We start from the raw sequence: 26,278 nt of genomic DNA, 5'->3' as shown, positions 1-26,278 counted from the left end.
ATCAATAAAATAACTCTGTTGACAGTGTAAAGCAGTGCTTCTATCTGGGGTCAAGGCCAGAGCAATGGACACCTTATCCCACTCATCCTCTTCCTCTGATAAAGCCCCAACCAGTACTGAAAAGTCTTCTTCACAACAGACTAGAGGCCTTTTTTAAAAGTGTTTGAAAAAGAAGCGGACAAAGGAAAACTGAAATGAAGAGGATTTTCCAGTCTGTCTCTGGTGGCTGGTCCAAAAGGATGCTTCAGTTCCTGCTCTTCACCTGCCTCTTCATCACAGTAACACTTGGGTCACCAGTGGGTAAGTCTTGTGTCAAGTACTTGGCACGATGTACTTTTTGTTAGAGGAATTTGCTGTTATGTACAGGTTATTAAGAGCAAGATTCCAGTATCTTAAATACTGGTTCTAGAATAGGAGAAGAAAAGTCATTGAAAACCTATGGAGATATATTTTCAGAGAATTTCATTTCATGTTCCATTTAGCCTTTTGCCTGGGCGTCCAAAATTTCCATGGATCTGCCAAATCCAAACAACTTTCCATGAGCTAAATATTTCTTGGAGTATGTGTAAAAGGAATCCTAACCTCTTTATATTCTAGGCACTTGTATAGTCCCAACTTTAAGACGGAAAAAAAAATTTTTTTTAGAGCAGAGGAGAGAGTTTTTTCTTTCATTAATACAAGGGACTGAGTGTGACCCTAAAGGCACAGATCTGGATAAATCAGACTTCTTAGTCTTGACATCTGAAAATATGACTTTTTGCAGAGACTGAGTGAATCTTAAACTGTCTCCCCCCTTGGTACCTCCAGACTTGATACAAAACTGGCCAACAAAGCAAAGTTTTAATTCCAGTTTGTAACAAATTTCTCTCTCCTTTTCCCATTAGAATTTAAGTTCTAACTAGAAGAGAGAGTGAGATGAATTTAAGTTCTAACTAGAAGAGAGAGTGAGATGGCAAGAACCATTCTTCTTGGCACCTCTGAGAATCTCAGTGTTTAATTGTCCCTATTTCTTCGGGGTAACTAAGGCCTTGCTCTAGTACCTTTAAGAATAAACATTAAAAATAGGCTTGAGACCCTAAGGAGACATGTAAAACTAAATGTCATGTGGTATCCTGGATGGGATGCCAGAATAGACAAAAACAGGCAAAAACTAAAGAAATCTAAACTATGGACTTGAGTTAATAATAATGTATCAACACTGGTTCATTAATTGTGGCAAAGGTACCATACTAGTGTACGATTGTTTCATAATAGAGGAAACTGGGTGCCAGAAAATGGGAACATTTTGTACAATCTCCTCAATTATTCTCTAAATCTAAAACTGGTCTAAAAAAGTCTTAAAGATAGGTTTGAGCTAAGTTTAATCACCCTGTATTTGCTGCCAGTAAGTAACCAAGAGTCGCTTGAGTCAAAGTGGTCCTGCCCTCAACTTCCTCTCCGCTTTCTCCCCACTCTCTTCCCTGGCTTACTCCTCCCTCTAGTACCTCCTGTACCCTCCCATCAGACACCTTCTCCCTTCCCAGATCTTTTTTATTTTATTAATTTTTTTTCCAGACCTTCTAGGACGTTTGACTCAATGCCATAAGCAAGATAAAGGGAGAGCTTTGGGGGCTAGGGATTGGGTGGGGGTGCGGTTGCCTGAGAGGAGAGGGTAAGTGAGAGAAAAGGAGAAGAGCGGAGGGGGGAAGGGGGGAAGCGAAGGGGGAGAGGGAAGGAAGGAGAGGAGGGGCTTCCGGCCCCAGCGCGCGGGGGCAGAATCTGGCGACCGGGACTATCCGAGGGGCGGTGCCCGGGATGCGGACCTGGAGGGTGAGGGACTCCTGGTCCCCGGGACGAAAGGGCGGGGATGCTTACATTTGCTCTCTGCTTTCGGCCACGGCGAGGTGCCGGCCCTGGGGGCGCACGGACGTCCGGGCTGACGAGCGAACATCCTGGTAAATAAAGGCTGACCGGCTGTCTGCCAGCTGGGGCCCCCTGACTCGAACTTTGCCCACCGGGCTGTTCTCTGAAGCTCTCTCATTTGAGGGGTGTATTATGTGTGCGTGTGTATATATACGTCAGCAATTCAGGACGCAACATGCATAATACCGAATTCCAGGCTCCACATTGAGAGACTGAAAAAAGGAATTAACGCCAGCGGCCAGATTATTAAAGGATTAAATTACTCCCTTTAAAGGGGGTGAGTGGAATGGGTTTATTTAATGTTAGGAAATATTACATGGGTAACTTTTAAAATATGTATTTAGTTTACAGAAGATAGTAAATTTCTCCTATTTGTGCCATGTATCACCTACAACGAGAGGAAGTAAATTTTCAACAAATAGCACAAGAAATGATAGTTAAATTTAAGGAAAAACTTTATAAATCATGAAATAGTTATTGAGGGAGGTTTAGGAATTTCTGTAAAAGCTATTAAAAGTTGAGTACTTAACCATTTCTTATAAAATTAGAGCCAAGGAGATGAACCAAATATTTCTATGAATTTATAATCACCTGTGAAATTGCCCTGGAAATCTGTCTTCATAAGAGAACCACAGCTGGGAGAGCAGAGAAGGGAATTTTTCCCTTTTCAGAGGGTAGAGAGTCTGTATGAGGACATTTCTTCCTCTCAAGGGACATCAAACCATGGTCTAGGGCACAGTCGGGAAACCGCAGGGACATTATAAGGAGAAGGTTGCTCCTGGCATGTGTAACTCTGCAAAAGTGTTACTTCCAGAATATGCAATATCCTACTTATTTCTTGTCCCAAGTGGTTATTATACTCTCAATGGGGCCATAAGCACTAGGCTACACCCTCCTCTACATGTGACTGAAGTTTTGAAAGTAAACTTGAATTTGAAATGTAGACTGGGAAAACCCAAAATATTTTCTAGACAATTTAGATTTTATGATCATGGCCTATCCACACTTAATTATTGTGCAGTATTTGCTGAAGCTGAATTTCCTGCCCACAAAGTATATCAGCCTTAATATGAATTCCCTGCCTACAATGTCTATTAAGTCAGCCTCACATGCATTAAGAAGGATGCTACTCTGGCTAGGACTCGTTTCTAGAATTTCTTGATTTTATAGATTCTTTGTAAGAACAATTTGCCTGTGTTAATTCAATCTTTTCCTGAAATTGAGAGAAGCAGTGAACTGGGGATATTGGTGTATTCAGTCATTAAAATGTTTTTGATGAGATATTTGTCCATGTTATTTATGCACTAAAAATGCATGCTTGAAATGTTGCTGTATTCTAGACAGTGATGCCCTGGCTAATTGTGAAGACACAAAGTTCATGGTGTTTTCAATAAGGTGATGGAACATGTACCAACATTCACATGGAGAATATCTTTGGTAATTACTTGACACTATACTGTGTATTTCAAAGCAGCTGACATATGCCAGAGGCCTATTCCTTCTAAGGTGGAATGAGCTTTACACATTCATTATCAAGCCAAACTGCCCGCTAATGCAAAATTCCATCCAAAATCTTGCTTACAAATGACCATCCAACTACTTTTTGAAAATTTCCAAAGATGAAGAGCTTACCACACTGTGATACAGCCTCTCCATTACTAGATAGCTGAACTGAAATGCACTTCCCCGTAACAATTTGTTCTTGTCATTGTAACAGAAAGCTAATTCCTCTTTCACAAGCCGTTGCAGATTTTTGAAGACTGATGCATATTCTTCAGGGTTGGTTTGTTTGGGTTTTTTCCCTCCGAACAGTAGTTCTCAGCTTCTTCCCCAGTAAATAATTGTTAGGCTCCCTTCTAAATCTGGTCACCTACCTCTGGACATCAAGTTTGTCCATTACTTTCCTAAAATATAGCCTCCAGGTGTGAACACAGTACTCAAAATATAGTCTGACCAGTGCAGATTTCAGTGAGACTATAACCTCCCTTGGTCTGAACAACTATCCTATCAGATGATTACTCTGGATAAAAGGTTTAGTTCAATGCAAACACAAAACCTTAAATAGATTTGAAATAATTTTTCAAATGTAAAAGGCATTTATGAAATATGTTTACGTCAACTTGAGGAATCTTAAACAGCTACTTTTGGTGACTTTATCTCTTTCTTGAACTAAAAAGCCAAAATGTAAGACCAAGAAGGTGGACTCAGGCTATTGCCACTGTGATCTGAAACATCACAAGGTGCCTCTGAGGTGTCCTTTTCATTCCCAGCCCTAGATCCTTGTTCTGCTTACATCAGCCTGAATGAGCCGTGGAGGAACACTGACCACCAATTTGATGAGTCTCAAGGTTCCCCTCTGTGTGACAACAATGTGGATGGGGAGTGGTACCGCTTCACAGGCATGGCAGGGGATGCCATGCCCACCTTCTGCATACCAGAAAACCACTGCGGAACCCATGCACCTGTCTGGCTCAATGGCAGCCACCCTCTGGAAGGTGATGGCATTGTGCAACGCCAGGCCTGTGCGAGCTTCAGTGGGAACTGCTGCCTCTGGAACACCACGGTGGAGGTCAAGGCTTGCCCTGGAGGCTACTATGTGTATCGTCTGGCCAAGCCCAGCGTCTGCTTTCATGTCTACTGTGGTTGTGAGTACCTTTCCTGGGCTCTTTTCCCTCCCCCACAAGGCCACATATGGCATCAAAGAGAAAAACGCTGTAAGAAATTTGGTTATGGTAGTATCTCAGAGCCTGAAGAACATTGATTTAGGGCCACGGATACCTCCAGATCATGATTTCTGAGGTCTGTTCTTAGATTTCTGAAAAATTCCTGAAGAATAGAAAGGGAAAGGAGCTATGACTTTGATCAGTTTTACTTTGTCTTCCACTCCATTCAAACAGAACAGTAGAAAGTGAAATGTTGACTTACGTTATTTAGTGTGGATTTCCAGCCTTTTTGAGCATGGAGGACCCCCTCCTTAATATATATTTCAGACATCCATATGGTAGCATTGTGCTTAGTGCCCATTGATTTTTTAAATGATGTATAATGGGAAGAAGCCACTTGAGATCAGTAATACTTTTAAATGAATTTTCATGTTATTAATCCCATAAAAATCTGTATACATTTAAAAAATAGACTGCATAGAAGAGTAGGACATAATGCTTATTTAATCTACAGCTCATGTTTGGTGAGGTTTTAGATTTGCAGAAACTCCATGGTCACCCAAGGGCCTGTGGATCTGAAGTTGGGACTCATTGATCTCAATGACAGAACATGTCCCTAGGCAGCATCTCTTGCCATTGGGATATATAAACCCTGATCAATGAGAATTCTCTTGATGTTGGCTAGGAATTCATACCCCATTCTTGAACTCATGAGGCTTTCTCATGGATGAGAGTGTCCTCTGGTCCTCGCCCTTCATGAAAGGTCCTCTTTATCTTCCATAGATTTTTATGACATCTGTGATGAGGACTGCCACGGCAGCTGCCTGGATACCAGTGGGTGCACGTGCTCTCCAGGAACCGTGCTAGGCCCCGACAGACAGACATGCTTTGGTAAGAAACCCATCTTGCAGTAGAAACAGGCTATTAGGACTAAAGGACAAATCAAAAACTCTTCCTGACTCAGAGCGCCATCATTTTTCCAGTTTGTGTCTCTGAAAACTCAGAATGGGGTTTGTCTTTTTAGTTCATAACTAAAGCCTCAAGCCAAATTTATATCATGTGTCGGGACAGTCAGGGATTGCATTGTCCAATACACTAGCCACTAGCCACGTGTGGCTATGAAGCTCTTGAAATGTGGCTTGTGTGACTGAAAAACTGAATTGTAATTTTACTTAATTTTAATTTAAAAGCTAATATTTGATTCAGTCATTGGAAAACTAAAAATGTGTGGGACAACTTGAGTGAACTGTAAATTTTATGACTCTAAAATACAGCTCAAGCATTTCTGATGAAAATTTATCATCCAAATTGAGACATGCTATAAGTATAAAATACACACCAGATTTTGAAGATTAGTTCAAAAAAAGAATAAAAGATATCAATAATTTTAATATTGATTATATATTGAAATGAAATATTTTAGACATACTGGATTAAATGAAATCTATTTTTTTTAATTTATTTTATTTATTTATGTATTATCTTTTGGCTGCATTGGGTCTTAGTTGCGGCACGTGGGATCTTTTTTTTTTTTTTTTTAATAGCTACTTTATTTATTTATTTATTTATTTTTGGCTGTGTTGGGTCTTCGTTTCGTGCGAGCGCTTTCTCTAGTTGCGGCAAGCGGAGGCCACTCTTCATCGCGGTGCGCGGCCCTTTCACTATCGCGACCCCTCCCGTTGCGGGGCACAGGCTCCAGACGCGCAGGCTCAGCAGCTGTGGCTCACGGGCTTAGTTGCTTCGCGGCATGTGGGATCTTCCCAGACCAGGGCTCGAACCCGTGTCCCCTGCATTGGCAGGTGGACTCTCAACCACTGCGCCACCAGGGAAGCCTGGCACGTGGGATCTTCGTTGAGGCATGTGGGATCTTCAGTTGTGGCATGCGGGATCTTTCGTTGAGGCGCGTGGGTTTCTCTCTGGTTGTGGTGTGCAGGTTTTTCTCTCTCTAGTTGTGGCACACAGGCTCCAGAGTGTGTGGGCTCTGTAGTTTGTGGCACGAGGGCTCTCTAGTTGAGGGACGTGGGCTCAGTAGTTGTGACGCGCCGGCTTAGTTGCCCCACAGTGTGTGGGATCTTAGTTCCCCAACCAGGGATTGAACCTGCGTCCCCTGCATTGGAAGGCAGATTCTCTACCACTGGACAACCAGGGAAGTCCCTGAAATATATTATTAAGATTAATTTTACCAATGTTTTTTAACAAAATTTTTAATGTGACTACTAAGAAATTTTACATTATATGTGTGTCTTGCTTTGTATTTCTGTTGGATAGCGTTGGTCTAGAATTATCTAAGGACATACTCCTATAGCTTCACTAATATAATTTTGGTTTATCTGAGTAGCAAGAAAGGGGAGTCAGATTATTTGTAGGAAATCCAGAGTTGTCCAATTGTATACATGTTTTGTTGTCTACAGCAGGGAGAAAATAGAGTTGAAAAACCCAGGACTGAAGATCATCTATTTTCTGTTTAGTGTTATGAAGCTTTTTGTATTCAGACTCAAATAAAGTTAAAACAAGTCTAGAGAGAAAGGGGAGGACTACCCCACAGCTGCCTCCTCCAGAAGAAGAGTAACAAGATCAGGATGGGATAAGGCATCAGGATGAAAGGGATATCAAAGGGTTCTTATTTTAGAAAAGCTTTTGTTCCTCAGTCTCTTTAATGAACCCCACTGGCCATCCCATGGAGCATGGTTAGGCACTCCCATAACAGTTGTTAGGGCTCTTGCCTGGTTGATTTTGACTATGTGATTTAATGTAAACAGGTTCGGGGTGTGGGGGATGATGGTTCCTACAATTCCCCTCAACCCCCCTCACACTACAGACACACACACACACACACACACACATGCGCGCACGTCTGTTGGAAAATATTTGGCTTCCTCTTAAGGCACGAGTTGTTCATTCATCTCTTCTTTTGTTTTAATATAACTTTTGAATAGGTAATGTATTTAAATGGCTCCCAAGTTAAACAGCATGAAGGTATACAGTGAAATATCTAGCTCTCTGTCCCCCATTTGCTCCATTTCCCTCTCCTCCAACTCCATCCCAAGTAAACTCTTTTTTTTTTTAATATTTATTTTATTTCTTTATTTTTCTTTATTTTTTTGGTTGTGTCGGGTCTTAGCTGCAGCACGCGGGATCTTTCGTTGTGGAGCATGGGCTTCTCTCTAGTTGTGGCACATGCGCTTCTGGGCGCGTGGGCTCTGTAGTTGTGGTGGCTCGCGGGCTCTCTTGTTGAGGCGCGTGAGCTCAGTAGTTTTGGTGCGCAGGCTTAGTTGCCCCATGGCATGTGGGATCTTAGTTCCCTGACCAGGGATCGAACCCACGTCCCCTGCATTGGAAGGTAGATTCTTTACCACTGGACCACCAGGGAAGTCCCCCAAGTAAACTCTTACATTATTTACTTATGTATGCTTCCAGGGTTTCTTCAGGCAGATATAAAAATAAAAATATACATATTTATTTATTTTTTGCCGTTTTTTAAACCAAAGGTTGCATATTATACACACCATACACATCTCTTGCTTAACAATTTATCTTGGACATCTCTGCCTATCGGGACATAGGGAAAAGCCCCCAGTTTCTGCCTGGAGTCTGTCTGTTGGTTTCAGGGAGATCATGAATTCCCTGAAATTAGAGGCGAAGTTTTGTGTTTATGTGCATGTGTCAATGTTACTTTAGTTTTTTAAAAAACATATAACAATTTTAATTATTTATTATAAATTATTTTTTTCAGGCAGAGAGAAGAGTATAGGAAAATAATATAACAGACACTCATGTACCCAGATTTATAGCTAAATTTTTCTTCCTTTTTTAATTTTTAAAATTTTTTAAAAAAATTTATTTGTTTATTTTTGGCTGCGTTGGGTCTTCATTGCTGCATGTGGGCTTCCTCTAGTTGTGGCGAGCGGGGGCTACTCTTCGTTGCGGTGCATGGGCTTCTCATTGCAGTGGCTTCTCTTGTTGTGAAGCACGGGCTCTAGGTGCACGGGCTTCAGTAGCTGCGGCATGCAGGCTCAGTAGTTGTGGCTCATGGGCTCTAGAGCGCAGGCTCAGTAGTTGTGGCGCACGACTTAGTTGCTCCGCGGCATGTGGGACCTTCCCGGACTAGGGCTCAAACCCGTGTCCCCTGCATTGGCAGGCGGATTCTTAACCACTGCGCCACCAGGAAAGTCCCTCTTCCTTTTTTTAAAATAAAATTTTACAGATACAAGTAAAGCCATCTCACTCCATCTCTTTTACCTCTCTCACCCTCCAGGGGTAATCACTGTTCTGAAGTTAGTGTGTGTCCTCCTGGTCCCTGTTTTTATGCTTTTATTATTTATGTAATAAATAACAATAAAAATATAACATAACAATAACAATATATAGCATTGTTTTGTGTGTTCTTAAAATTAACATAAAAATGATACCTTACCTCACGTGTGAGATTTTCTCTAGAGTATACCCATAAAAGTGGAATTGCTGGGGCATAGAGTATCTAAGGCTGTAAGTGACAATAAACTCCCAGATAACAATGGCTTCAATAAGTAGAAGCGTATTTCTCTCTCAGCTAAGAAGATCAGTCTCGAGGTAAGCAATCCAGGCTTTCGACAGAGGGTGAACCCAAGCACCAGTGTGGCCACTCCCAGGAGGGCTGCTAGCACCTCTAACCATCCACTGTCCAGGCAGTAGGGGCCCTGATGAAGGGTCTAATCTTATCAACTATATTTTTCATTTCTAAGAGTTGTGTATGTTTGTTTTGTTTCAATTCTGCCTTGTCTTCCTACACAATTTTATTTTGGTGACTGGCCTTTCTTTTATCTGTTTAGTAATTTTTTAAACCCTTGTATTATGGATTTTTCTGGATTATTCTGTTCTCTCCAGTTCAAAGCCTCCCATTTGTTATCTTGTCAGCTTTCTCATAGTGGATCATCTCCTCCTGCATAGTGTTTTATGATAAACCACCTTCTGTTGTAATTGTTTTTCTGTGGTACTCCACTCTTATTACCTGGTTTGAGGAGCTTTTTTTTTTTTTTACTACAGAGAGTTTTTCGATTGCTTTTGTCACAGAAGCTTCAGCAGTCCAGGCCAAATTTTACATCAGTTTCTCAGTTTCAAGATCCCCACGCCAGGTGGGAATTATGAGTTCATACTTCAACCGTGGCAGGGCCCAACTTGGGGTTTATGAAGGCTTTTCTCCTTCCTAGAGCCTCAGGCAGAGAGCTCCTTACTTCTTTCCTGGGCCTCGGAGCAGAGTCCTTCTCCTCCCCCTTTCATTGTGGGGATACCTTTTCCAGGGTCCTAGACTTGAGCAGGGTTTCAGTTCCAGCTCATCTCCTCTCGTGGGCCCAAGGCCATGCCTTTCGTCACCCTGTGGGTATTTAAACCCCAGTCCCTGGTTTATATCCTATATCCAAGCCATGACAAATTTAGCTCCTCAAGCTCCCCTTTTTTTGTTTGTAGAAGGAAGGGGATTGACATTTGTTGCCAACTGTGCATTTTTTTTTTTTTTATAGCAAGAGTCCATGTCCTTCATCAGATTCTCAAAAATGTTAGCAATCATTGCTTAAGTACAATGTGGGAATATTCCAATATTTAAAATAGATTTTGAGGGCAGTTGTTCATGTTATAAAGAAGACTGCTTCGCAAAAAATTCTATCCAACATATCCTTCTGCAATGCAAATTCCTCTAATGCATTTAAAATACAGTTTGATTTATGTTTTATTTATTTAGCAAATCTTCAGGAATTGGAGAAAGTGAGACTCTCCAATACAAACAAGCAGGTGAACCCAAATAACAAAGGGGACTTCATTTCCCCAACAGTTTTGCCCTGAGGAGGGAACTGGCAAGCAACCAACTAACTGCCTTCCGCTCCAGCAGAGGCAGAGGGACAAATAACTTGGTGGGGAGACCAGGTTAATAAAACTGATTATATTGGAGTTGGTTTGTGGAAAGTCTATGGACAGGATCTGAAAAGATGTGGAGTTTCTGCTAAAGGGCTTGGGAAAAGACTGCATGGCTCAGCAGTATGTAAATGGTGTGGTCTCTCTTCTACAGATGAAAATGAATGTGAACAAAACAATGGTGGCTGCAGTGAGATCTGTGTAAACCTCAAAAATTCATATCGCTGTGAGTGTGGGGTTGGCCGTGTGCTAAGAAGTGATGGCAAGACATGTGAAGGTGAGATGGGCAAGAAGGGATTCACATCAAGAGCCCCCAGTAAGCCATTGGCTTATTCTTTGATGTTCATAAAACTGGCCAACGTCAGAAAAGAGTAACAATCTGGCTGTGTAAAGAAACCACAAATCATCATTACTGAGCATCATTGCAGGATGCTCGTGTTGCAGACAGAATGCAGTGTTGATTTTGTCTCCAAGCTTTAGCAGGAGAGAGCTGTTGCATTTTGCAAGAGGCAGAGAGCTGCATTTTAATTTGGGGAATAAAAATAGGGTATTCCATGTTTCTCAAACTTTAATGTGCCCACGAATCACCTGGGATCTTGTTAAAATACAGGTTCTGATTCAGTAGATCTGGGGTCAGGTGAAGATATTGCATTTCTAAATAACTTCTAGGTGACACCTATGCTGCACATCCAGCGAGCACATCTGGAGTAGCAAGATAATGGAGGTAGGTAGCATAACAAATGGTTTACAGCAGTGTTTCTCAAACTTCCCTGCTGAGAATCACCTGGGTGCTTTTAAAGCTGGCCTTTCCTAGGCCTCTCTCCTGGAAACTCTGGTTCAGTGGAGCGGGAGAGGCCTTAGAGTTTGTGTTTTTACCAAGTTCCTAGGTGAGTCTTATCATCTTGGAAGTTTGGGAAAACATGAAGCCATTCTTTTTTACTCATATGCTTTGAATTTATTAGAGATTAATACGTTTTTGGAGATAAGTAAACTTATCTATTTTTTTTAAAGCCTATTGCGCATTTTATTCACATAATTTCTGAACATATTTGTATATAAACTTATCTATTTTTGATAGTAGAAATGCTGTATACGTTTTATAAAATTAAGTACTAAAAAGAATTTGTAATGTATGTCAAATAATTGAAATGGAAATTGTCTACTATTACGACGTGAAACTTAGATAATGTCCCTTCTCTAAGGCCCTTGCAAATTATCCCAACTAAAATTTCATCACTCCCACTTTAATAAGTCTGAATCTCATGATATTGGGAGTTGAGAGACCAAAAAAGAAAAAAATTCTGCAGATTATATGAAGAGATAAATGGCTTAATTATCATTATTTACAGAGGACATATGATTTGTCCCAGAGGATAATTGAATTTGTGGCATAACAGATTATAATACTGCTTACGATTTCACTTTATTCTAGTTATATTCAAAATAATAAAATACTACCCCAAAAGGAAAAATTATGGCTAGTACTCACAATTCATTTCATGCAACAAAGTTTGCATTATTAACTCAGGGACCATTAACCAGGATATCAAACTACTGTCCCTTGTAAAAAGACTAAATGTACTTTAAATTTTATTGAATAAGAGTGATGTCCTGAATCCTCCTTAAATCTTATTTTATGCAATAATCTTTACATATTTAAATATTAATGAAATGTTCCATGAGGAACATTTATAATTACTCATGAGTATTTTATTGGAAATATTAAGTTAATCCTCATATAATTTTAAAACCTAATAATCATAACTGAAAAGTATTTTAGCAGAAGATAAAATTTGAATATGAATTACACTTTAGGATTAAGATTCATATTTGAAACCCTACTTTTTTTTTTTTTGGTTTTGTTTTTTTGTTTTTATGGAAACCCTTACATTTTATTGATAGTCCAAACATATTTGTTTCTTTAGCTAGTCTGTTAGATTAGCATATCTTCTTTTTTAAAATAAAAAGCTCTTTTTAATTTTTAAGTAACTTTTATTGTTTTGTTTTATTATGAAAGAGTTATGTTCATAGAAGAATATACAAAGGAGTAAAAGAACGATAACTAAAATGACCACAATCCCACTTGCAGATATAGCCATTCTAAACATTTTCGTATGTTCTTGGAAGAGACTTAAAATCCTTCAAACCAAATAAGAATTTCAATTTATTTTGTGCTTTGCAATTTTAGACCTGGAAATATCCTGAGTGAACATTTAATCCAACCCTTTCATTTTACATATATTGAAATTGAGGCCCAGGGAAATTAACTGACTTAAGGAAGACCATTTTTAAGAAAAAAATTTCCTATTAATGTTGACTTTAACATTTTATAGCATATTTTATGCTTTCTTCTACACCATTATATATCATTTTCAGCTATTTCAAAAACCCATAGGAATACTCTTATCCTTTTTAACTGTACAGATTTATAAACAGGTGATAGCCTAATCTCTCCTAAATTTTGCAAAGATTAATTCATAGAAAATTTATTCTCTCTCCCTGTTTCACAAAAATTGATTCATCTCAAGTTAATTTACTGAGGACTAATATTTTTATTATTAATGAAGTGAGACTTTTAACTATAACTGGAAATTGGCTCATATCTTTCCTTGAACATCTTAAATGATTTGAAAGCATTCCCTTTTTTTTTTTTTTTGGCCACGCCATGTGGCATGTAGGATCTTATTTCCCCAACTAGGGATCGAACCCAGGCCCTTGACAGTGAGAGTGTGGAGTCCTAACAACTGGACCACCAGGGGATTCCTGAACGTATTCCCTTTTATTATCTTACCTCTAAAACAGGGACCAGCAAACTTTTTCTGCATAAACACAATAGTAGATATTTAAGGCTTTGCGGACCATATGGAATCTGTTGAAACTACTCAACTCTGCCCTTGTAATGAGAAAGCACCCATAGACAACAGGGAAATAAATGGGTATGACTGTGTGCCAATAAAACTTTACTTACAACAACATGTAGCAGGCCAGAGTTTGATGACCCATGATCTAGAAGATCATATCCAGAGCCCACAAAGGTCATTATTTTTCCTCGCTAACTATGACATTATGTGGTAGTTTCTTCATTTTTCAACTGAATATTTTTCCTTTTTGCACATTTGATGAGTATGCTTTTTGAAAATGGAAAACTTTTAAAAAGAAAACTTTAAAAAACTACCTCATAAGAGGAATGTCACAAAGAGCTCAGTTGAGTGGAATCTTTCAGTGTGTTTCCAGGTTTCATTTTTATAATGTGCTGTCAGCCCAAGAAACATATCTCCAGTGCTATTATTCCTAGAGATTTGAGGAGAGGGGCTGGTGATCCAACCATTGGTAATAGCTCTGACTAACTCTGATCCATTTAGCTGCTCTAGGTGAATTTATATTCTGTCAGTCCCTTTTACATCAATAATGCTCTATAAAATTTCAAAGTGGGTGGACTAAATGTTACAGAAATTAAGAAATGACTTTCGGGTCTTCCTCCCCAAAATTGTAGTCTAACCATGAGAAAAACAGACAAAGCCGGATTGAAGGGCATTCTACAAAATGACCAGCTTAAATGGTTAGAGCTATGTGTGTTGTAAGATCGCTCTTTGTAGCTTTAACATTTAATAAACTTCTTTGTGGACGTCATGTCTCAGTGACTGAGTTGGGCCCCAGTGATACTGTGATAAGTCAAGTACAATGCCTGATGCAAAGTACCAGTCCAAGAACCAGAATTCTTGGGGAAGAGGGCTACAATATCATTCCCTTTTCTTTTGGTTTTTATTGCAGACATTGAAGGATGCCACAATAACAATGGTGGCTGCAGCCATTCTTGCCTTATGTCTGAGAAGGGCTATCAGTGTGAATGTCCCCGGGGCCTGGTGCTGTCTGAGGATAACCACACTTGCCAAGGTAGTACACGCTCAACCTCTGCTCTTAATTCCTCCCTCTTAATCTCCCTGCCTTCCTCAACCAAGTGTGTCAAGATTCTCATCTTTTAGAACACCACCTCTTTTAGCAGCGTGTGTTCACTCTGGAACCATTCAAAAATTGTGGTAAAAAAATATAACATAAAATTTACCATCTAAACCAATTTTAAGTGTATAGTTCAGTAGTGTTATATATATCCACATTTTTGTGCAACGAATCTTCAGAACTTTCTCATCTTGCGAAACTGAAACTCTATACCCATTAAAACGAGGACTCCTCATTCCTTCCTCCCTCCAGCCCCTGGCAACCACCATTCTACTTTCAATTTCCATGAAGTCAGCTACTTTAGGTACCTCATATAAGTGGACTCCTACAGTATTTGTCTTTTTGTGGTTGACTTAATTTCACTTAGCAAATTGTCCACAAGGTTCATCCATGTTGCAGCATATGACAGGATTCCTTCCCTTTATAAAGCTGTTCCACTGCATGGGTATACCACATTTTGTTTATCCATTCATCCGTTGATGGACATTTGGATTGCTTGTCAATAATGCTGCTATGAACACGGGTGTGCAAATATCTCTTTGAGGTCCTGCTTTCAATTCTTTTGGACCTATACCCAGAAACAGGATTGCTAGATCATACAGTTTCCTTTGCTTTTTACTTTTGATTTTTTTCTCTAATTTCTATTATTAGGTGTATAACTAATACTTAATTTAGATGGAGTTCCTCTCTTTTCTAACAGATAATTGGCTTATGAAAAGTTGAAAGCCCTGGGAACTGATCCTTCCCCCTACACGTACAATCTGATCATCAACAATCCTCTGAGAACTATTTTCTGGAAAACTAGTTATTTATGTCCAGAAAATTAATTCACTCATCCAGCAAGTATTTAATGAGCACCTATATGTGACTTCTTTATACTAAGCCATCGCTGTGATATGCCCTCACATACTGATATTGCCCTCACATATTGTCTGACAGTACCCTTTGTACTCCTTTTAGAGTATTTGTACAGTCTAGAGAAGTGAACGCTAAGGAAGAGCAATCTTTTTATATTAAATTGAAGTGAATTTTATAGTTTATGGTTTATTGAGCAATGCAAGGACAATTTAGAACTCTTCCCCAAGTGCGCTAACGCTGTTTTTCTTACCTCTGTTTTATGGGGCAGTAATTAATGGTAAAGTCAAAGCGGTAGCGTTATGTAATTTAAGCCTATATCAAAGCAGTGCTTTTTCTGTATTGCCAATAAATTGTGTTTGTGCTAAAAGTTCATCCTTTAGGTGTTTCAGTGCATGGAGTTATGCTAGACACACTTTGAAATAAATGTTGGATGGAAATTTTGATACAGTATTTTCTCATTTGGGAAACAATATAGTATTTGAGGAGCATTCTTTGACCACAACCTTGGGAGTTAGGAGTCCAGGTTTTATTCACCAATTTGTTTTGAGCCTCAGAGAGTTCCTTGAGGATAGAACAAAGAGCTCAAGGTGTGGGAGGGAGAAGTTATTTCTCCTAGAATCCTCCTTCCCTTCTCCCAGTTCCACTTTTCCGATTCTCACAGCAGTTTCTGCCCCCGCAGTCCCCGTGTTCTGCAAGTCGAACACCATTGAAGTGAGCATCCCCAGGGACCTGGTCGGCGGTCTGGAGCTCTTCCTAACCAACACCTCCTGCCGAGGCGTGTCCAATGGCACCCACGTCAACATCCTCTTCTCCCTCAAGACATGTGGCACAGTGGTCGAGGTAGGTTCTTCCTGAAGGACCCTTGGGGAATGACCAAATCCAGTTATTTGGGAAGTTGTTGACAGAGGTGTGCAGTGTGGTTTGTGTCATAGATGAAATATTTCCACATAAAAGAATGGAGTTCAAAAAATCATATACCATTCATTTAACAAATGTGTTATTCAGCATCTGCTGTGCTGTGGTCCCGACACTGGGAGGACAGCGGCTTAAAAAGAATTCTGCTCTTTCTGTTCTCAAATAGTACCATCTCTCCAATATGTGCAGACATTTTTCTGAGTGCATCAGCACCAGTACCAGGAGGCTGGCTATGTCTCCTCTGACCAGTTATTGTACTTGAAGATAGTGACGATATAGATGATGGTTCATTTATGAGGTAGCAAATGAGTTCAGGGATGGAACCAGTTAGAGGTAAAAGGTTTGTACTTTCCTGCAAGAATCTGTGCACAGCCCTGTGCTGGGAGCCTGAGGGATATGTGAAATAAGATTCCTGACTTTTAGGAACATACACAGTAGTATTGAGATGAAAACACACACAAGTTATAAATAAGAGACAGTGATACAGTTGATGGGTGGTATAGGAGTCCAGAAAGGGACAAACACTGGAACAGTCAAGACAAGTGGGACTTGAATTGGGGTGGAAGCATGTGTGTGGTTTATACAGGCAGAGACGAAAGGAAAGGGCATTTCAGATGGGAAACAAGTGAGCCAGTCTCAGAGATGGGAATTCTTGAGGCTTATGCTGAGTGAATGGGCAACACAGCCTGATTGGAAAAGGAGTCTGGAAAAGTAGATGGGGGGAGACTATGCTTCCAGACATCTGCTTTGTGTGCTGTGGTGAGACATTTGGGCTTTTTCCCCTAGGAATGGGATTAAGCAGGCACTGTCATGATGAAATCAGAAGTGGGCAAGATGGGTAGAAAAAAGAGGACCTGGACCCAGGAGATCAGTGTAGAGGCCCTTGCAACCAAATAAACAAATACTTATTTATTGAATCCAACTTAGAGAAAATCAGAGAGCTAATGAGATTTGGGGTGAGACGTGGGGGAGATATATGAGGAGAAGGTCCCACTTTAGGCAAATCGTGTTTGTTGTATCTGTGGATAATCAAATGGAAATGCCCTACGATGAGCCGGGGGTTCTGGCACACAGGAGAGCAGACAAGGCTGGAGATGAAGAACTGAAAAGTCATCTGGGTAAATGCGACAGCTGAAGTCTGCGTGGGGTTGAGCTCAGCACAAGGTCATGCTGCAGCACCATCACCAGGTCTAGGATTCCAGAAAAAGAATAATGTACAGAAGCTGTTCTTTTCTAAAATATCAGAGCTTTGAATTGGCTGATTCTGCATAGCTCAGGTTTTTATGACTAATACTCCAAAGGGATGTGTGGGTTGACCATGAAGTGGTATATAAAACTCTTTAACAGTCAAAATACCTTGCTAAAAGGAGGAGAAGCAATTAAAAAAAGAAAAAGCTTCAGGCTTCAGCAACCAAATCTCTCACGTGCTTTGATGTCAAAAGAAATTTGGAGAACGTTATGGTGGGCGGGGGCCGAGGTGCTCTGTGGAAATAAACATAGACTCTCCTCTCCTGGCCCTGGCCTGGCTCAGGTGGTGAACGACAAAATCGTGGCTAGCAACCTTGTGACAGGTCTACCCAAGCAGACCCCAGGGAGCAGCGGCGACATCATCATCCGGACCAGCAAACTACTGATCCGTGTGACGTGTGAGTTCCCGCGCCTGTACACCATTTCCGAAGGCTACGTTCCCAACCTTCGCAACACCCCGCTGGAAATCATGAGCCGCAGTCACGGAATCTTCCCTTTCACTCTGGAGATCTTCAAGGACCATGAGTTCGAAGAGCCTTACCGGGAAGCTCTGCCCACCCTCAAGCTGCGAGACTCCCTCTACTTTGGCATTGAGCCCCTGGTGCACGTGAATGGCTTAGAAAGCCTGGTGGAGAGCTGCTTTGCCACCCCTACGTCCAAGATCGACGAGATCCTGAAGTACTACCTCATCCGGGATGGGTAAGTAGGCTGCTTGGACGATGGATTAGCCCCAGTTCACATCCGACCTCTGGGCGCGAGAGCAAACTCAGTCATTTCCTAAAACCACCGCAGCACTCTCGCCAGCTCTTAATTAGTTCAGAAACCGTTCGTGCGCATTTTGGTGGTAAAAACTGGTGAAGGAGAGGGGAGTCCAAAATGACTCCAAGGGGTCTAGCTCGTATGACTGACTAGATGCCCTTAACCACGATGAAAGGACACAGGTCGAAAAGCAGATTTGCTGTGAAAATATCGAATATGATAATTCCAAATAATAATATTGTATTGTAGATACCTGCAGGATACTAAGGCAGAGAAGTTCAGTGGGCAGTTGGAAATGCGTGTCAGACCCAGGAACAAGGTCAAGACTAGAGACAAAGGACAGAGAATCGCCCCTGTTTATAGTCAAAACTATAGGATTAACCTGCCCAGAGAGATTGTAGAGCATGGATGGCAAGTGGGGGCTGAGAAATGCAAGAGGGTTAGGAAGTGGGAGCAGCAAATGCAGGCCCCTCTTTTAAGAAGTTTGGTAGTGAAGGAGAGAGAAGAAATACTTGGTCAGTTTTAGGAGAAGAAAGATCAGGTGAAGTTTGTTTCTGTTTGCTTGTTTTATACAAAGGCGATTTCCGTATTCCCTGAGGATGCTTGGATTGAGAACTTTGCTTGTCTCCGTGTATCATTGGAAGCCTGCAGTTACCACACCCACTGCTTACATTCCCAGGAAAATTACACTCACAACCCAAACTCATAGTAGTATCTCATCAGTTTCTTCTTCATTCTCAATGTCAGATGGGACATATCTCAGGCAGATCAGGACCTGCAGCTTAAGAAAAGGCAAATAGTCTAATCAGAGCACCATAGGTGTGCCCCAGTTCATGCCCTTTGCTAATTGGCCTGATAGACTGAAATTTCTCCTTTGCTTTTAACTCCCCAGATCTCTCACCACAGGCAAGCTTCACCTGCTGCTATCGATCTCCTGCACAATGATTTTCAACCCTTGATGCACATTAGGATCAACTGAGAAGCCTTTCTAAAAGTAGCAATACTCCAACCTGGTTCTCCACTCTTATTGCCTTAATTCCAGCTCTCATTATCTTTCACCCGGACAGGTGAAACGCTTTCTAACAGCCTCCTAAATCCCAGCTCTCAAGTCTCAGCTCCACAGAGCCCTGGGTATCCAGCCAAAAGAAAAAATATTATATATATAGTCAGATCCCTGCTGAAAACATTTTGATGCCTCTTGATTTCCTTTGGTTGGTAAATTTAACTGTTTATCAGCAGGAGTACTTCTAGTTTCAGATTCCTGTAGCCTCCTTAGCTTGTCTTCAGAATCTGGAAAATGCATCGTTCTGAGCTGCTTTGGATGGCTAAGAGTAAGTCTCATAGGAGGCTGAAGCCCTTTAGATTTCTTACCATCTTAAAGGGTTCTCCACAAAGTTTTAAAATGAAACGTAGAAGCATCAATTTTTATGTCTTTTTTTTAAGTCACATAATTAGTGCTAAGTAGATTAGGGAATGGATTTACTTTTGTGGGAGAATGGATTTGGGTTCCTTTCAAATTTTTTTACAGCTTTACTGCAGTGCTATTTGCATACAATAAATATACATATTTAAAGTGTACAGTTTGATAAGTTCTGACGTATACACCCTGGTGAAGCTATCACTACAATCAAGACAGTGAATATTTCACTTACCCCAAGTTTTCTCCTGCCCCTCGTATTTACTTTTTGCAAACATAAACGTATAGTCTTAACTCATTTACTGGGAAAACATGTAACCTGCAATCTCAATAAAGCTTGTTATTCAGGCCCTCAGTTAGGACTGACTATATATTTTTATTTTAGACAGTTCTAAGAAGCTGTGCTGTTTAATTTTCCAGCCGTTAGCACACACAAAACAACAACAAAATGCTATGGAAGATATTAAAATTGTTAAAAAGCATAGACAGAACTCAAAAACACTGCTGTGTGGGCCTGTTTCCACTATTCACAGGAAAACAGTCCCATATCCGGTGCAATATTAGATAGTACAATATTGGCTAGGACAATAATGGTGCATTTGAGATAATCCCTCAAGATAAAATCCAACTCTCAGCTTGGCTTGCTCTTCCTCGCCCTCTGACCTCTACCTTCTCCAGTTTCTGCTCCTGCCAAAGGGAACCATGGGCAATTTCCAAATTCTGTTGTTCCTTACACCCTCCTGACTCTGCACCTGCTGTTTCCACTGCCTGAAATCTTCTTCCCTTTTTCTTCCTGTCTGATTCTTACTGGTCCTTCGAGACACATTGGGATTTCTTTCCTCCATGAAGCCTTCCCTGATTCCTTCTGAGCTGAACTAGATATCTTCCTTCCTTCCTCCTCAATGCCTTGCCTACAGTAAAAGTCATTAAATATTTGTCTAATGAACTACTGAATGAGTACTTATCATAATACTAATCTGGGGCTAGTTCAGAGCCCTAAAATAAACATAATGCAGTTTACTTATATTTGTAAATTGTTTGATTATTCACTGTGGTCAGCTTAAATTTAATTCAGGCTGATATTTAACACATCTGATTCACCTCCCTCTAGTTTAGTTGGCATATGCTCTGAGAATGCAAAATAGTTTAATGCAAACCTAAGCAAAGTAGAATTAGAAAGTTTATCTCCAGAAAAAGAAACATTGAATTCCAAAATCAAATATTGGGCAACTTTTGGGTAATCAGTTATTTTGGATTTTCCTATACCATTGTTACTTTCTTTTAGCACATGAACTTGGAGTTGATGAACTAGCATTGTCTAATCACAGCAAACACCAAATCAAGAGCCAGAATTTGTCTTGGGTTCTATTCTGTAACGTGTTGCCCTGCAACAACTCTTTCTGCCACATCTTCCCTTTAAAAAAAAATAGTATTTTTACTACTTAGCCATAGAAAAGAGTGAAATAATGCCATTTACAGCAACATGGATGGACCTAGAGATTATCATACTAAGTGAAGTAAGTCAGACAGAGAAAGACACATCTCATATGATATCACTTATATGTGGAATCTGAAATATGATAGAAATGAACTTATTTACAAAACAAAAACAGACAGACATAGAAAACAAACTTATGGTTACTGAAGGGGAAATGGGGGGAAAAGTTAGGAGTTTGGGATTAACAGATACAAACTACTATATATAAAATAGATAAACTGCAAGGTCCTACTATATAGCACAGGGAACTATATTCACTATCTTGTAATAACCTATAATGGAAAAGAATACGAAAAAGAATATATATGTATAACCAGAAACTAACACAACACTGTAAATCAACTATACTTCAATTTTTTAAAAATAGTATTTTTAGGTAAAGATAAATCGAAAATGCTGAGGCATTCACGTGAAAAGTGCCATTTTAATGTCACGTTACTATTGTTATCATAGGTACTGGGCTTTAAGCTCCCTGACGTCACAGACCATATTGATCATCTCTGTCTCCTGTGCAGCCCCCAGCAGAGTGTGTCACACAGATTACATATGCATTAGGTATTTATTAGAGTACATAATCAGAAGATGGTATAAATTCATTTAACCTCAGGAAAATGAAAATGCGTACATAAATACAGAAAATAACAGAAACCACATTATACGTTTAGATCCTCTTCAGTTTAGGGGAATAAGGTAGTAGTGGTAATACAAGTCAAGATGTCTTATTTTTAAATAATTTTATTGGATTTTTCAACTGCCCTGAAACAGCAATTAGCAATGAACTAGAAAGTGGTCTGTAAGCATGTGGAGCAAGTATCAACTTTTATAGGCTTTTATATTTGATCCCACTTTTTTACTGGCCTGGTAGACGGGAACTATTAAGTATCCATAAAAGGAAAACAGTCAGGAAAAAAGTTCCTTTTGAATTCAGAATGGAAAAGACAATACATGTGTGAGCCCTGGCCTTTAGGAGAAACGGTTCATCAGTACTAAACCTTCGCCTCAAAGTGGAGCATTACTAACCCTTCTTTACCCTCAACTAATCCTGAGGCGAGCCTAGGAGTTTCACTTTAAGTGGTAGACCTGAGATTAAAACCCCAAAGCCCTATCAAACTAAAATTTAGCATTAAATCTGGGAAAAGAGGAACTAAAACGTTTTGGAGGTGAATGATTTTCCCCAATAGATCCAGTTATTCTCTAAGAAACTGACATCTTTATGCAGCTCTTTGTTGTACAAATTGGGGTTTGATCCCCTTCAGGGGCAAGTGTCTATAAACACAGTGAAATCTAGTTAAAGAAAAGCCTTCTCAAATCAGTAATAAAGTACGTAAATGCAGAATTCCTGCAATATATTACAAATGAAAATACAGCCTTAAAAAGATACCTTGATTTCAAATGATATCTCTGAAACAAATGTTGCTGCTGTTGCTAATACTTCAATACATTGACTTAACAGGAGGTCCTTGTGCCCAGTTTGTGGGTACAGAGAATGAGAGACGGGACCGACAGCGTTAATGAGCAGGCCTGTGTCTGAAGATGCCTTCACAGGGAGGGGATTTCATTTTTCTTTCATTCTCAAAAATCTTGAGTGCAGCCCAGCCTCCTCCACCCAGTTTGCCTCTCCTTGGAACAAACACGTTGGACTGGATTGTTTTTCCACCTCTGTTTAAACAATCAAGTCTTACGTGCTATCCTGCCCTACTTCCAGCTGTGTTTCAGATGACTCAGTAAAGCAGTACACATCACGGGATCACCTCGCAAAGCACTTCCAGGTCCCTGTCTTCAAGTTTGTGGGCAAAGACCACAAGGTGAGCTGAACACCTTTACCTTGTAAAGGTACCTCTCCTCCCCAGCCTTCCTTCATGGTGTCCCAGTTTGTTCACATTCTACAAGCCCACAGTTAGGATCTGCATCACCTCTATGAAAAATACTATAAAACTGGCCATCTAGAAGCTTAACACCTCCATGAATATCACAATTATCTGCCCCCCCCCCCAGTAAAATAACTGGGCTTGTTCAAAGAAAGTACTATGTGATTATAATATAAAATCCTTGTGAGCAGATGTGGTTGAAAAAGCCTGTGTAGTGGTCACGTGGCAAAGTATATGGAAAGAATATTTGCAGAAAAGACAAATAGTGAAATATTCAGTGAAAATAGTACTTACATGCCAATTAAAATAATTATTATAAGACTATTTTATACATATTAAATTAATAAAAATTATAAATCCCAACTTGCAAGGCTATAGAGAGATGTATACAGTGGCAGTATAAATTGGTATACTTTCTGGAAAGTGGTCTGACAATGTGTAATAACCATAAAGTTATCATCGTCTAAAAATTTCAATTCTGACAGCTTCTCAAAAACAAAAAGTAAAACATGACTTGTTGAATGTGTTTATAGAGCACTGTTATGAGAGAGGTGTTGTTTAAACCAAACAAACAGTGTATCAATTAATGCAATATTAAGCAGTTAATGCAGAATGAAATATAGAAAAAGGAGATATGAAAAAACTATTGTCATAAAAATTTACATGCAAATTGAATGTGATACAGTTTTTTTTAATGTATATACATGAATAGAGGTTATAAGAGGCTATGTATACTCTGTAAGGTAGAAGGTTTTTGTTTTTTGTTTTAGTAGAGTTGTCGAAACACATAAACAAAAGGAAGTTTAAGAGACCAGCAGTCTTTTCCATACTGCATTTAAGTGTATTTATGTCCTGTCCAACTACATCACTGTTCTAGAACAATTGTTAACCACGATGACTAACCCTGATCTTCCTCCTCAGCTAGGCAGCATGCATGGGGAAGTTACTTATAGGAAGAAGCTTGGAGAAAGAACTTGTTATTTTACACAGAAGTGCGTGGGAGCCCATGTTATGCCCAGACCTTGATGTGAAGAACCAAGATGTTAACGTTATTAGATGTTATCTTCACAGAGGTCTCTTGTGTCCCTGCACAAAGGCAGAAGTTATGGATGTAGGGTTTTAAATCACCCACATGACTCATTGTGTTTGCCACGTTACTAAATGTGTGAATATGGGCAAGTTCGTTAACCTCCTAAGTCTCAGTTTCCTCATCTGTAAAATGGGGATGACGATATCTACCTCAAAGGGTGGTTGTTTAGATGAAATGAGATAATACATATGAAACGTTTGGTATTGTGTCTGGCTCCTAGTAAGCAGCCCCCAAGTGGCAGCTCTTTTCACTGTTTTTGTTCATTATCATTATGATCTTTCTAGGAAGTGTTCCTGCACTGCCGGGTCCTTGTCTGCGGGATGCTGGATGAGCGTTCCCGCTGTGCCCAGGGCTGCCACCGGCGAATGCGTCGTGAGGCAGTAGGAGGAGAGAATGACAGTGGTCCACAGAGCCAGATGCTGACAGGCGGCCCCATCAGCATCGACTGGGAGGGCTAGGATGACCCAGCACCCGAGTCCTACTTCTGGCTGCCTATCTCTTTGGAATTCTCCCCTCGCCCTCTGAGAACATCAGCCGACACCCTAGAACACAGCGCTGCTTTAAACCTTATACTGTGGGTTTAGACAAACTCCCAGAACTGACTCACTCTGACTCTACCCCACTGTGTCGGGAAAGATCACCTCACTGCTGACCAACCTGTCTCAGGTGGGGCTTCGTCTTCCTAATGTGGAAAGCTGCGCTGTGCACCAAGAAAGCAGCTCACCCCATGCCCCCCATTTCTTTCCTGCAATAAAACACCTAGTGTTGGATGCAGTAGCATGACTAAAATCAGAAGTTGGGTATAGTATTTCAAATTAGGAACTTAAAAAAATTAAATAGTTGCTTGAAATTATGACTTAAATACCCACTGACTCCTTAAATATGTAAACAATAATTATACCCTGAAATTTCCATTCAAAGACAGAGTAGTTATAGAGGATTTGGAAGTTTATCACTGTAAGTGTGTACTAAAAAAATACTATTTGGATTTTCTCCTGCACAATATTTTCCTCTGAGGTTTTTATGCTGTCTTAAGTAAACTATTTTCAATTAATAAATGTTAATAAATTCACTAACTTGCATTTAAGTGGTTCAATGACTGAACTATAGACAGAATTAAAATGTGGTACTATATGCCCTGTTATTTGGCATTCCATGCCCTCAGACTGATAAGACAATAGAAAAAGGTATAAAACTATACCATACTCTATTTTGTAGGTGCTTCATAAATTTTATTGAGATAAATATCCTAAACCACAGAGATTAATGTTATCTGCAGTTAAATCTGCTTTCTTAATATGCCAATTCATTTTATGGCTTTACAGAAGATCAGAAAACAGTTTTTCTTCTTTTTTTTTTTTTTAGAAACAACTGCAACAAACACTTCCTATTGGAACCAGTGAAATTAATTAACAAAAGGAAGGGAAAGGAGAAAATGATGTAGATCAAAGGTTGGCAAACTTTTTCTGTAAAGGGCCAAAGGGTAACTAGTTTAGGCTTCCTGGGCCATACAGGCCCTGTCACAACTACTCAATTCTGTTGTCCTAGCACAGGAACAGCCGTAAACAAATGTGAGCCTGGCTGCGTTCCAGTAAAACTTTACCAAAACAGGTGTTGGGCCTGATCTGGCCCATGGGCCTTCATTTGTCAATCCCTGACTTTAGTGGCCCTCAGGCCTCATGGTGCATCAGAATCACTGGGGAGTGTTTTTAAAATACAAATACGTAGGTACCACACCCCACAGAGATTCTTTGGTTTTTTTAATGCTCCTCAGGTGACTCTAATCTGCAATCAGGGCTGAGAACCATAGTTTAGGGAATGGCCCTCAGTCTCTCACTCCCCTCAGTTTTCAGGGATTTTCCTAGCTGTCTTCAGTGGCAGTTTTTACCAAGGGCTTCTCAGATGTTAACAGGACACTAATACCGCTTAGTAATTGGGAATTTCAACAGGAATAGTTCAATGAAGGAAAAAAAAATGGAACCTTAGAGGCCTAACGCCATCTGACCTCTACCTCCGTTGGCTTTAATCAGGTAAGCCTCTGACCTTGCCTTGTTCTTATCTCTTCAGCACCAGTGGGAATAACTGTTATCATTGATGGAACTTACCAGGTTGGGTTCTGTTCTCTAAGTGAAATGGAAGCATATTGGTGATAATGGAATTCATTCATCTCTTTTCAAATTTTCTAAAAAGTACACTTTATTAAATGTGAGATGCCTACTG

General features: G+C 40.1%; 1 protein-coding gene across 1 annotated transcript; it reads left to right on the top strand.

Annotated features, from left to right (window-relative positions):
* The first annotated feature begins 239 nt into the window (after nt 1–239).
* Nucleotides 240–24,704, top strand: OIT3 (oncoprotein induced transcript 3). The gene is made up of 9 exons (XM_061197431.1): nt 240–300; nt 4,173–4,547; nt 5,349–5,456; nt 10,603–10,725; nt 14,220–14,342; nt 15,943–16,103; nt 17,710–18,125; nt 22,806–22,905; nt 24,343–24,704. The coding sequence occupies exons 1-9, from the start codon at nt 240–242 to the stop codon at nt 24,514–24,516; spliced, it is 1,641 nt and encodes a 546-aa protein (XP_061053414.1). The 3' UTR covers nt 24,517–24,704.
* The last annotated feature ends 1,574 nt before the right edge of the window (nt 24,705–26,278 follow it).

Source organism: Eubalaena glacialis, chromosome 1 (genome assembly GCF_028564815.1).
Source record: "Eubalaena glacialis isolate mEubGla1 chromosome 1, mEubGla1.1.hap2.+ XY, whole genome shotgun sequence".
NCBI classification, from domain to species: Eukaryota; Metazoa; Chordata; class Mammalia; order Artiodactyla; family Balaenidae; genus Eubalaena; species Eubalaena glacialis.
This window is presented reverse-complemented; position numbering and strand designations above follow the sequence as displayed.